This window comes from Tursiops truncatus, chromosome 16 (assembly GCF_011762595.2).
Source record: "Tursiops truncatus isolate mTurTru1 chromosome 16, mTurTru1.mat.Y, whole genome shotgun sequence".
In the NCBI taxonomy this organism is placed as follows: domain Eukaryota; kingdom Metazoa; phylum Chordata; class Mammalia; order Artiodactyla; family Delphinidae; genus Tursiops; species Tursiops truncatus.
Window position 1 is genome coordinate 19,095,595 of NC_047049.1, and position 13,600 is coordinate 19,109,194.

At 35.3% G+C, this 13,600-nt stretch overlaps 1 protein-coding gene across 1 annotated transcript in view; it reads right to left on the reverse strand.

Moving 5' to 3' along the window:
- Positions 1 to 701: 701 nt before the first annotated feature.
- SMC3 (structural maintenance of chromosomes 3) overlaps positions 702 to 13,600 on the reverse strand; it is a 32,317-nt gene continuing 19,418 nt past the window's right edge. The window contains exons 16-29 of the mRNA XM_004313921.4: positions 12,852 to 13,012; positions 12,384 to 12,525; positions 10,252 to 10,402; positions 8,631 to 8,783; positions 7,122 to 7,273; positions 6,206 to 6,364; positions 5,458 to 5,565; positions 4,853 to 4,961; positions 3,953 to 4,200; positions 3,654 to 3,866; positions 3,140 to 3,331; positions 2,837 to 3,014; positions 1,665 to 1,771; positions 702 to 1,110 (exon numbers count right to left, since the gene is read on the reverse strand). Coding sequence (XP_004313969.1) covers positions 1,039 to 1,110; positions 1,665 to 1,771; positions 2,837 to 3,014; positions 3,140 to 3,331; positions 3,654 to 3,866; positions 3,953 to 4,200; positions 4,853 to 4,961; positions 5,458 to 5,565; positions 6,206 to 6,364; positions 7,122 to 7,273; positions 8,631 to 8,783; positions 10,252 to 10,402; positions 12,384 to 12,525; positions 12,852 to 13,012 — 2,145 coding nt within the window. The 3' untranslated portion in view covers positions 702 to 1,038. The remainder of the gene's footprint in view (positions 1,111 to 1,664; positions 1,772 to 2,836; positions 3,015 to 3,139; positions 3,332 to 3,653; positions 3,867 to 3,952; positions 4,201 to 4,852; positions 4,962 to 5,457; positions 5,566 to 6,205; positions 6,365 to 7,121; positions 7,274 to 8,630; positions 8,784 to 10,251; positions 10,403 to 12,383; positions 12,526 to 12,851; positions 13,013 to 13,600) is intronic.

The following is a 13,600-nucleotide window of genomic DNA, read 5'->3' on the forward strand; positions in this document are numbered from 1 at the left end:
TTATTGGCTGTGTTGGGTCTTCGCTTCTGTGCGAGGGCTTCTCTAGTTGCAGCGAGCGGGGGCCCCTTCATCGCAGTGTGCGGGCCTCTCACTGTCGCGGCCTCTCTTGTTGTGGAGCACACGCTCCAGATGCACAGGCTCAGTAGTTGTGGCTCATGGGCCTAGTTGCTCTGTGGCATGTGGGATCTTCCCAGACCACGGCTCGAACCCATGTCCCCTGCAGTGGCAGGCAGATTCTCAACCACTGCGCCACCAGGGAAGCCCAGCAATGTTACATTTTTAAAAGCTCACTTATGGATTTAAAAATGCAGCCAGGATTGGGAATCACTGCTGTAATTAAACAGAATACTAAACTGTGTTTTAAAAATCTTCTTTTAGGGGCTTCCCTGGTGGCACAGTGGTTGAGAGTCTGCCTGCCAATGCAGGGGACACGGGTTTGTGCCCCGGTCCGGGAAGATCCCACATGCCACGGAGCGGCTGGGCCTGTGAGCCATGGCCTCTGAGCCTGCGTGTCCGGAGCCTGTGCTCCGCAACAGGAGAGGCCACAACACTGAGAGGCCCGCGTACCGCAAAAAAAAAAAAAAAAAAAAATCTTTTAGGTGAAGGCAGACCTTTTCTTAAGCAAAACAAAAGGTAGGTATTTAAGAAAAATTTGTTTCTAATCATAGAACCATAAATAAAAAGCCACATAAAACACAAAGTTAGTCATAAAACGAATTATTTAATTGAAGCTATAAAAAAGAGGCAATATAACAGATAAAATAATTAGGAAAGACTATTTAGCACATTTTAAAAGATTTAAAATAGGAGGACACTTTACAAAAGGTTGTGTGGGAAAAATTCTTAAACTATAAGTAGAAATGTAACATTACAGAGCATGTTATAAAATACAATGACAGAAATATAAAAGGGCTATGTATGCTCTAAGTCTGAAAACTATTAATAATGACCAGATATTTAGGTTTAAATTTACAGTTCCTGGGTATGAGGATCATATTACTATACACATCTTCCAAACCAATGGGAAGTATTTTCCAATTAACCATGAGTGGTATCATCTTCTACAAAGTCTTTGGCCATCTCTGCTGTGATCACATCAATATGACTAACCTGAAGAATAAATGTTAAAAACAAAATCTGTTAAATCTTAAAGAAATATATCAGTGTTCCCCTGTATAGGGTAATATTTTAAAAATACACCCAATCACCTGAATATTTTACATAACAAGTCAAATGACTCTAAAACACTGACTGAAAAACCTTTATTTACAATGCTGTTTGTTCAATGCATGAGTTTAAAAATATTTGAACCATATTTTTGTTCAGTTTTTATTACTTTGCTATTTTAAAGAATCTTAAGGCTGAAAGCACCAGGAAGAGTTGTGTGGTCTAACCAAATATAAATGAACTTATGTAACTGTTTAAGACTGTGAATTAAATAAGCACTAAAGAGATAGATAGGAAGATAGTGTCTCTTAATGCCAATAAAAATAAAACCAATGCAATGAATGCTACAAAAAAAACTGATAACCTTCACAGGCATTTTAAGTTTTTTTCAATAACTTTCTAAATTTTCTTTCATACTTAAGTAACATAAAACAAGAATTCAACAGTATAATGGATTGAATACTACATAAACTTAAACTTAATATAAAAAAAATTACCTTATTTCTGAACTTTACACCATAGAATTTGTCAGCTGACTCAAGCAATTCAGGCCTAAAAGTAGTTGTAATAAATTGAGCATGTACAGCAAGTTCCATAATCATATCTGTAAAAAGAAATAGTAATCTAATAAAACCCTTTTTTAGTTGAAATGAAAATTTAAAAAGCAACTATCTTTTTACTCTTACCTAAAACTTAAAACTGCCTGCATGCATACATCTACAAAAAATATCAACTTGTTTCTTAAACTAGGGATAAATCTTTAACACAAATAACTTAGTTACAGAATATAAAGAAGCAACACCTTCTAACACAGCATTAGAAATAATGTCAGAGCAAAGTAAATTTTCTCACACAAAAAACCAAAAGCAACCTTTTCCTGCTACCCACACCCCCAACCTGTATACTGGATTTGTTTGCATAAACTTACTAAAGATCACATATAGATTATTTAAACACATCAACATTGTTTATGACAGGGACTATTCAAGCATTGAGAAAAAGTGTTTAAAGGAGAGACGTTTGTATAAAAGTTTAACTGGAGGAGGATTTTCAATTATTACATCTATTTCTCACAGAACTAAACTTTGCAGTCTAATACTAGGTTTTTGAAAAATTGTTCAAAGAGAAATTATTTTATTTACTAATACCCTGTCCAGGCTCCCTGGATATCTCAGGCAACAAGAAATATACTATAAAAGAGGTAAGCTATTGGGGCTTCCCTGGTGGCACAGTGGTTAAGAATATGCCTGCCAATGCAGGGGACATGGGTTTGAGCCGTGGTCTGGGAAGATCCTACATGCCACGGAGCAACTAAGCCCGCGAGCCACAACTACTGCTGCCTGCGAGCCGCAACTACTGCTGCCCACGTGCCACAACTACTGAAGCCTGCGGGCCTAGAGTTCATGCTCCGCAACAAACCCACCTCAATGAGAAGCCCACGTACCGCAACGAAGAGTAGCCCCCGCTTGCCACAACTAAAGAAAGCCTGAGCGCAGCAACAAAGACCCAATGCAGCCAAAAATAAATAAATAAATTTTTTAAAAAAAGAAAGTGAGGGAATTTAGTGGAGTGGGGATGAAGGGGGAAAAAAAAAGTTAAAAAAAAAAAAAAAAGAGGTAAGCTATCATTTCTAGCAAGTTACTATGAAACTATGAAACCAAAACTGTACCTGACACAGCCTTTCTGTGCTGAGCATCCAGAGCCTGGTCAATCTCATCAAACAAGTAAAAAGGAGCTGGGTCACATTTCTGAATGGCAAAAATCAGAGCAAGAGCTACCAAGGATTTCTGTCCACCTGAAAGCTGTTGCATTTCTCTCATTTCACCTTGTTTTCCTGTAAATGACACCTAAGAAAATATTTAATGAGTTATATCTCAAAGGGGTAAAAATGTACCAATTTAGATTCGCAAAATAGTCTACAAATTCTACTATGATAACGCTCTGGGGAAAATTGAATGTAAAGGTATTTTACCCTAATTCCAACTCCAGTGAACTGGTCAACTGATGGAACACTGCTTTGTGACCCAGAGCCCCTCTCACTTTCACCACTCCCTTCTCCTTCATCCTGAGACTGACTGCCTTCCACATCTCCTTTCTTCATCACCAAAGTAGCTTTGCCACCAGGTACCAACTTTTGGAATACTTCACTGAAGTTTTTGGATACCTTAAAATAAACAGATAGATAGATAGATAGATAGGGTGTCAACTGGAATATGTATTTTTTTAAAAAAAGATAAAATTTAAAAGCAATCAAAAATAGTTTTATTTTTTTAATCTTAAGAACAAGAATAACAGATTGGATCCCCTTTAAGAGCTGTATAAAACATTCCAGTTACTATATTTGCAACCTATATACTGGATTTGTTTGTATGTTTCAGATCCAATTATCAGTGGAAAAAAAGTTTAAAAATCTTTACAAATTGAATAACAGACTGAATAATACCTGAAGACTTTAGCTTGTGTGTTTACTACAAGTAGAAACATACCTGTTTGAAAGTCAACTGAATAGCTTCATATTTTCGAAGTTCAAGTACATTCATCAGTTCCATGATTGATTTGTACCCCCTATCCAACTCTTCTTGCCGCTTTATTAACTTTTCTTTCTGCTCAGAGAAATTTACAAACTGATCTAAAGCTTTTTTGTTAACATGGCTGTACTTCTTCAATTCTGTGTTGCACTGTTCAAGTTTTCGAAACAACTATAAAGAGGAAAAAAATGTGTAAATAAATCCACATACAGGGAAATTTGCAATGAGATTTCAAATTTAAAACCAATTAGATTTACCTGTTTGAGGCTCAGTGTTTGGTATTTTTCAAATGCTTCCTGGGGAAGTGATCCAAGTTCTCGAATTTTCTTCATACACTCTTCTTTCTTCTTCAGTAGCATGCCTTGTCGATTTGTCATCTTTTCTAGTTCTTTAGTGTCATGATTTATAGCATCCATGTGTTCTTTTTCCATATTTTTCCAGCGCTCCATACTTTTCTGCAACTCCTTAATTCCAGCTTCTGTTTTATCAATGGAATTGTCCAAATCTAAAATGGGGGGAAAACCAAATTAGGCCATAACACCTATTTTATTATTTTTTTGACCAAGCTGCGTGGCTTGAGGAATCTTAGTTCCATGACCAGGGATCGAACCCAGGCCCTCAGCAGTGAAAGCATAGAGTCCTAACCACTGGACCGCCAGGGATTTCCCCAAAACACCTGTTTTAAAGCCAGAGTGTTAGGTGACTAAAGATTTTCAAGGTCAAATCTATCAAAATAAATAGGTTTAAATTTTACTGTGAAAACTTATGAAAAACTTCAGAACAAAACTGGGAGTGTACATGAGTCAAGGTATACAGTTTACATTTAATGTTTATAAAAACCTAAAATAGTTTTCTTCTCAGCAACTAGTGATAAGAAACTTGATTCAGCTATTTCGTACTTTTGTCAATGAAACTAGTAATATTATGGTCTCTCATAAAATTGTCACAAACATTTCAACAAAACAAAGGTTACTATTTATAATCAACACCCTAAACTCTGTTCACTATAAACTGTTTATGATGATGGAAAACACATAAAACTATTGGTACATGCTTTTGCCTATTTGGATATTTCATTTTGTAGTAAACAATCCTATAAAACCAATAAGCTAAATTTAACTAAATACCAAAAATATTTTTACTAAATAAAAATTCACCTTCTGATCGTGCCATGGTATCTTTTACTCTTTTATTGATGGCTTCAAGTTCTGAGGTTGTAGCAGTGAGAACAGTACCCCCTTCTGTCTCTCTCAGTTCATTGAGTTCCTACAACACAAAAGGAACTTAAGAGCATTAAACCACAAAAATATGAATTTTGTTAGTTTCAAAATGTTATAACTGCCGTTTATATAGCTGTTAATATGTCTGAATAAACACTTAAGAAAACCAAAAAACATATTTAAAAGAATTGTAAATACTTAATGTATCCATTAAAGGGGAAAAAATTACCAGAAAACTTCTTAGCATCTACTGATGAGAAAATATTCATAACTAATATTTACTACCTAGAATGTGCCAGATAATCATACAAAACGGGTACTACTGCTATGCTTATTTTACACAAGAGGAAACTGGAGCTTAGAAATATTAAATGACTTGCCCAGTACTGTACACTAGGTGGCAGTGCTAGAACTCCAAGCCAGGGCAGGTGGTCAGACTGCTAGGCTTTCTGTCCCCAGAGTCCATACTCTAAATCAGAGTCTCTCATATAAGCATTATCAAAAGGTTATGCTTGTCAAGGAACCCTAGAAAAAGAACATACCTGTTCTACTTGGTCCAAGCGCTTTCTTAAATTCTCGTTGAGGTAAGTCTCTACTCGAGTAATAATACCTTCTAACTTAATTCTTTCATTTAGCAACTGTCTGTTTTCCTAGAAGAAAAAACAAAATTCTTTGTCTACACAGCCATGCACATTTCACATACAGGAATGCTATCAATCTGTTGTTTTCTCCATTATTTTTGTTCAAATGAGCTGAAATAATTTTACACCTTTCCAAAAGGCCCTATATTTAAAAAAAAAAAAAAAGCCCTATATTTTCTTCATTTTCCCTCTTATCTATTCAGAATGCTGTTTCTGTGCCTGGTTCTTTTTATAAGGCATGCTACCAAAAATATTTTTCTTTTCCTGCTTTTCGTGTTTTGAACTTAGTATTAATTGCTTACATCTCTGTATTTAAAAATCAAATGTTGTTAAAATGTTTAATCAAGACAATATTATTAAATATGTAAAGGTGGTCAGGTCAATAAATACAGCAAAGCTCACAAGCTCCATCTTACCAATGACAAATGGGCATTAAGTAAGATGAAAGAAAACAAAGATTTCTTACACAATCCTAACATATGGTTTGGAAAAACTTATTAAAACCTCATTTACTTTAATGGATATTAGAAGTCTAATAAGTCTTATATTTTCTCAATAATCTCTTTCACATTCCTTTATTAGCCAGAAAGACACTTTTCACAACAGCCAATTGTCAACAAAAAATTTTTTTCTTGTCAACTCTACTTGCCTGCTGAAGCTGACGAATTTCATCATTCAGTGCATCTACTCTCTTCTGATCTTCCAGACTAAGTTGAGAAAGCAAATCAGTTCCAAGTTCTGCTTTCAGCGATTCTCTGGTGGACTCCATAGCATGCAAACTTGCCTCCAAACTTTGTAAGCTACGTTGCTATATGACAGATTATCCATTTATTAATAAACGTACTAGTCAGTGTATCACTTATAATAGTGAAAAATTGGCAACTATCTAAATTTGATATTAAAGTGAGCTAAGTAATCATATTAACTCAATTAAATATTAGATATCCATATTTGATAATTAGAACTATGTAGCAACAAGAAAAATATTTATGATGCAGTATTTGCAGGATGTGTGTAACACATCATATTCCATGGTCAAACTATAAAAAGAAGTTGCTAGAATGTTAGGGTGGTATAATTGTGGGTGTATATATATATATTCTAAACTTTGTTGTTTTAGTACTATTGATGTACAAAATTAATAGTTTTTTGTCAAAACTGCTTCATGTTTATGACACCAATGTGTATTATCATTTGTAATAGCAGTAATAGTTTACTTTCTACTCATTTTAGCACAATCTGGACAGAATGCAATCAAATAAATCCATAAATAGTACTTTATAGACAAAAATGGATACTGGCTGACTACTATCAGGCAGTGCTATTATGCCGCAGCTCAAAATGCCTATTTGTTTAATGAAGTTGGAAAGTCTGAATGAGGCCTACAAAAGGAGACTCTGGGTACTCATGGGTAAAAGTGTGATAAAGATACATGTAGATTCCCAAAAGTATGGGCCTAAATGAAAATGGAACAGAATGTATATGTTATATAACATATAATATATGGTCCACCCCAAATCTTTATAATTAAAACAAATCTATTAAAAAAAGCATACTTAACGAACCTTGGGCATAAAGGTTTTCTCTGACTGCTGCCTCTTCTCTTTTAACATCTTCATTTCTGATAATATGCTATCTCGAGATGCTTTAAATTTCCTTTGCTGAGTCTCTATCTGCTGCATTTGGTTCATCAGCTGATCAATTTCATTATTAATCCATATACAAGGCTAAGGAAAATTCTCTTTGGTGCCTGTTAACAAAACATTGTGTATCCCCCTTCCTTTTCTTTACCTGTAAATAAAGCTATTTCCACAAATTTATGGACCATAACAACGCTGAATTAAATACTACACTGTGTTCAGTCATAAAAGAAGCTTAAAACATTTCACCCCACTTCTCTCTCAAAATAACACACATACTGTTTTACTAATTGCTATACAAAAAAATAAATAATAAATACAATCCTGGGAAGCCCTAAAGGAAGCTAAATGAAATATAATACATATATATTTTTTCATTCAACAAATATTTACTATATAATCTATTATGCTTATAGCACTATATAAGGGAGTCAGATATGAAGAGGAGGCCTTGCCCGATGTAGAAGAATAACTCCATCTAGCTGGATTATCAAATACAGGAAAGTAGTTGGTGCCTACTGTAAACCTCTTTTTTATTAGTATTTCCCCATGCTTCGTGCTCACATCTTGCCAAATTTGGGCAGTTCTCAAAAGTATACTATGCAGACCCCTGCAAAGTTAAAACTAAGATGTTTGTTTACCTTTTTCTTTGTGCTTTTGCTTGCAACTGATGACAGAAAAGCTATAAACTCACATTTTAAAAAATGCCAGTTCCAATAAAGAATATCCTAATGAAGCAGTAAAAATAATTATTTTTGCTGCTTGAGTATCTGTACTTAATACTGTGTGACATAATGCAAAGTACACATAAAGCACTTCTACCTTATACCATGGTTGTTTTAAGAAGATGCACGTGCACAAGTGTCTCACAGTTGTGAATCGAACTAGTCACTCTTCACAGAACACCATTTTTATTTGAAAGAACTAAGAGAACTACGGTTACTAAGACTTGCATTTTGATGGCCATTTCCTCCACTAATACTAAATCTGAGCCTCAAGATAATAACCTCTAATGGACATTTTTCAACCTTTATATATTTAACTTCTATGTAGTATGTGGCATTCCTGATACTGTCCACCCTTCTTCCACTGAAATACTATCCTGGTTTTCCTCCTATAAAACTGTCTGACAAATACTCCTCAGTTCCCTCCATAACCTTAAATTTTTGTATTCCTCAGGTTCTTTTCTCTCAGAAGTAGATTTATTGCTACTAGCTATTTAACAGCTAAGCAAAGGATGTTAAAATAGTTTTTAGTTTTCCCTGTCTTCAGAATTTAAAGACTTACTACATAAGCTCCTGTGCTTAAATAAAAGTCAAACACATGGGATACTTTTCCCCATGGCATATGAGAAAATACATCTAACATGCAAAAGATTCTATATTCCCAACCAAAACAGTTATTTCTCTACAGCAACACAAGACAAAAAGATATTTTCAATATTTCTGCGCAGATTTTCATTGAGCTTTGCTTCAAGCTCACCTAGTTCTTCTTCTGCTTTTCTAACATCTTTTTGTAATTCAAGTCTAGACTTCCTTGTATCATAATAGCCTCCAGTTAAAGCACCCCGATGACTAACTTGGTCACCTATAAACAAAACGTAAGAAAATTAGTAATTCTGTATAACAACTTCTTTATTCAATAATAAATTGATTAATAATCAAATGACTAATCTAAAGGCTTTACCTATTTAATAAGAATGTAAAAGTTAAGAGTTTAAGTCACTCTGGAAAAAATTCTGCTTTACAATATTAACATTTGCATTTAAAAAAATATACCTTCTAGGTGAGCCTGAACATCCGCCAGAAAGGAAAGAAGTGTTAAAGACTAATAGGAACATGTCAACAGGACACAGAACCTAGCTTGAAATTCCCACTAGCCACAAATGGGAAAATCTGAAAATCAAAAATGATGATGGCAATGTGATAATACACTGAATTAAAAGAAGTCCATAAATCGTAGCAATACATAAAAAAGAAAAAAGGATGGGGCTCTTTACAGAAGAGTGACAGCTAATAAATATAGAAGCAATCACAGAATTTTAGAACCACCATTTAGAAACCCCCAATGTATTAACTTGAGTCAAGCAAGGGTCACCAAAGCATGCTAAACCACTGGTGAAGAAGTTTGGGGGAACCTGATATTCATGTATTCTTAAAGGATAATCCCACATATCACTTATTAATTACAAAGGGGATAAGGCATCTTTACAACCAAGATTTGTTAGTGGTCAAACCTGGCATCAGTAACAGTGGGACACATTGTGTAGTGCAATAAGAAGTACACATCACTCATGCCAAGAATGCTTAACCTAAACCTAATGAAGAGAAAGCAGTAAGATAATCCAGAACAAAAGACTTTCTTTGAGAAAGTGAGTTTCTTGGGGTGGGAGGAAAACGGGAGACCTGTCCTATACTGAAACTGAAAGAATCTAAAGAAAAGGCATTGAATGCATCCTTGATTGGATCCTGGATAGAAAAATATTTTTGGACAACTAAGAAAATTTGAGGACTCCCTTGAGGTGCAGTTGTTAAGAATCTGCCTGCCAATGCAGGGGACATGGCTTTGAGCCCTGGTCCAGGAAGATCCCACATGCCACGGAGCAACTAAGCCCACAAGCCACAACTACTGAAGCCTGTGGGCCTAGAGCCTGTGCTCCACAACACGAGAAGCCACCACAATGAGAAACACGTGCACTGCAACGCAGAGTAGCCCCCGCTCACAGCAACTACAGAAAGTCCGTGCGCAGCAACGAAGACCCAAATGAGGCCAAAAATAGATGCATAAAATATAACATTTTGAGAACAGGTCTGGAGGCTTCACCAAAGAACCAAAGGAAGTCCATGGTGCAAAAAAGGTTAAGAACCTCTACTATACATCAAATGATTATACTTAAGAGACATCAACTAAATATAAAGAGGTTGACCCTTTTTACATTCTGACTTGAATAAACCAAATATTTTAAAAATGAGAAATAACTGGACATGAATTTTCAAACACTCTTAAAACTAAAATGGAATTTATTTGTTCAAAGCTAAGAATTATTATTACAAACCTTCCAGGGTAATGCAGTCCATAGTGAAAGCACGGGCCAACTGGGTTGAAACTTCCATACTACGACAAATAAGTGTTTTTCCAAACACATGTTTGAAAGCTTTGTCAAATCTGGGATTGTACCTCAATTTACTTATCATAGGAATAGCATCCTAAAAATGAATATTTTACAAGCAAGCAAAGAGATCAAAACACAGTTAATTAAAATGTGTTAGCAGAATCATGAATTACATCTTCCTGAAATACAAACAAAATACCTTTATATTTCAAAACTGTTGGTTTTTATACTGAAAAAGTTAGAAAAATCATTCTACTGAAATATACTGGAAATTGTGCTCATGTAAATCATCCAGGTTTTCAGTACTAGAGCACAGTGATAAAGAGCTTAGTGGCTCTGGAGCCAGACTGCTCAAGCTCAAATCCCAGTTCTGCTGTTCAGATGTGTGCTCTGGACAAGTTGCTTAACTTCTCTATGTATCAGTCACTTCATCTATAAAACTGCAATAACAACAGTACCTTCCTGACAAAGTTGTTAAGTCTAGGCAAGTTATATATGTGAAACACTTAGGATAGCCTCTGTCACATAGAAGGGCCAAATGTAAACTAGTAGTATTTCCTCAAAATATTTTCATTTTATTTTATCTCTCTCTATCTACAGATATATAACCTAAGTTAGATATTCAGAAAAAAAATTTTTCAGATAAAATTTATTTTCCCTTTTTTCTCTCGACTGGCAACAGAATTTTTAAATTAAGAAATACGGGCTTCCCTGGTGGCGCAGTGGTTGAGAGTCCGCCTGCCGATGCAGGGGACACGGGTTCATGCCCTGGTCTGGGAAGATCCCACATGCCGCGGAGCGGCTAGGCCCGTGAGCCATGGCCGCTGAGCCTGCGCATCCGGAGCCTATGCTCCACAACGGGAGAGGCCACAGCAGTGAGAGGCCCGCATACCGCAAAAAAAAAGAACAAGAAATACATCCTACATACAGAAAAATGCAATAATATGTTAAGCTTAAATTAATAATTATGAAGCAAACACCAATATAACCACCATGCAGGACATGAAACAAAACACTACTGACACCCAGAAGCCATGAGTGTAACCCTTTCCTAATCATAGTGGTTACCTTCAATGGTTACCTGCTGGGGATGACACTATTAAAAGTTCATTCGGGTTTTTCCATAACCTGTTAGGAAAAACCCGAACGAACTTCTTGTCCAACCCAATATAACTTTTGTGGTCACTACTTCCTTGCACTTCTAGTTATATCATCTAAGCTTATTTTGTTCAGGTAGTGTAAAGGGAACCATGCTTACATGCATTCTTTTGTGTCTTGCTTCATTCACACATCGCATTTATGACTCAATTCCTCCTCCCCAAAACTTCACAGATAATTCGTAAATTTAAAAGAAGAAAAAGCTAACCACTAAAATGGCTTATAAGATTCTCACTGTTCCTCTTAAATTGTAGATCATTCTCATAGGGTTTTAGCTTTAACCTTAAAAAATAGTGAAGTAGTTGCTACTACCATCAATACTCTGAAGCCAAACACCTCAAAGCAATTACATTTTTTTCAAGAATGATGTCTAGGGAACATTTTTAATCTGTTTAAAAACATACCAGCTAATAACAAAAGCAACAGTATGCTTTCAGAGTCTGTCATCTTGCTAGGTATTTTTACTCTAATTTATAAGCCATTTAAAAAAAGTACATTCAGAAAACTTTAAAATATTTACTTTAAATGATAGTTCCTCAGGGAATTCTTCTCCAGCTACTTCATCTTAATTTTGTCTCCCTGAGATACACTCTCAAAGTATCCTGTGCTTATGTATGGTTTGGCCAAAAAGTTCGTTGGGGTTCTTCCGTAACATCTTCAGGAAAAACCCAAATGAACTTTTTGGCCAACCCAATATTTTAACACTTTGCACATTTTGCAATTGTTTGTTTTATGTCTTGGCTGTGACCTCTGTCTCCCTTCCTTTCCTCATCCAGCACTATGCTCTTCGGTAAGACAGGAATGTTTATCTCACAGATCACGTGAATACCAATGTACAGTGCCTGTGCACTAGGATGTGCTAAACACAAGAAAAAACGTATTGAAAGGAAGATAGACCTTAACACACATCAACTCACATTGGTTTCAGGATAGGCAGTATCCCTTACATCTAATTTGTTAAGAGGCAGAAAAGTAACCTCTCCAGGTAGGTTCATTTTATTAAACTCCATCAAAATCTTCGTGCTGACTTCATCTGAATCAACAATGTGATAAAACAACCTACATGTAAAGAGAACAGATACATCTGAAGTGCTATAAACATTTAAGCAAACAATTCACTTTTTTCCTATGCAATCCAATTTGTATGGGGAGGGCTACTTAGAAAATTTCAACGGAGGGAGAGGAAGTACAAAAAAGGGAAATTTCTAGCTTCTACAATTAGGAACAAACACTTAGCATCTACATCTTTAATTAGAAAATTAAGTAACTGAGGATAGACGACAATGGGAGACATATTGTATTAAAACTACAAAAAGTTGTTTCTTAGGTTACTCTTATTCCCTCTTTCCTTTAAAAACTCAAAATATCAAGCAAAAACATCTCACCTATTTCCAGCAGTGACTTCCACGCATGTGTAAAAAGCAGGCTCACATTCAAAGTTATTCATCACAATACCATGATAGCCATTTTGAACATGCTGGTTTATTCCCTTTCGACGAAAGTGGTCTAGCACTTTGTTTATACTATCTATTCCATTTAAAATGGCCTGTTTAGAAGTGAAAAATATTAAAATAGTGCCAATGGCACTCCTGCTGGTAAGAAATGAACCCATTACTCTAAACATTGAAAAATATACCAAATTGGGAGAATGGGATTGACATATACACACTATTATGTATAAAATAGGTAACTAATAAGGACATACTGTATAGCACAGGGAACTCTACTCAATACTCTGTAATGGCCTATAGGTGAAAAGAATCTAAAAACAGACTGGATATATGTATATATATAACTGACTCACTGTGCTGTACACCTGAAACTAACACAACATTGTAAATCAACTATACTCCAATAAAAATTTAAAAAAATAAAAAAATAAAAAAAATACCAGAGATTAAACACTCTCTCCAAAAACAGGTCACTCCCTTGAAATATGCCAACTACGTGCAATACTTTATATCATGGATTCTGTTCTATGACATCAACATTAAAAATGGACTCGCCATCTAAAAATCAAAAGTGCTCTCTTTAATAGCATGGGTGCTTAAATGATACCCATTCTTTCGTATTTATAAGACAAGTAATTTGCCCTCTACTCTTGAAAGCTAATAAATTCTTGCGCAATAATAAC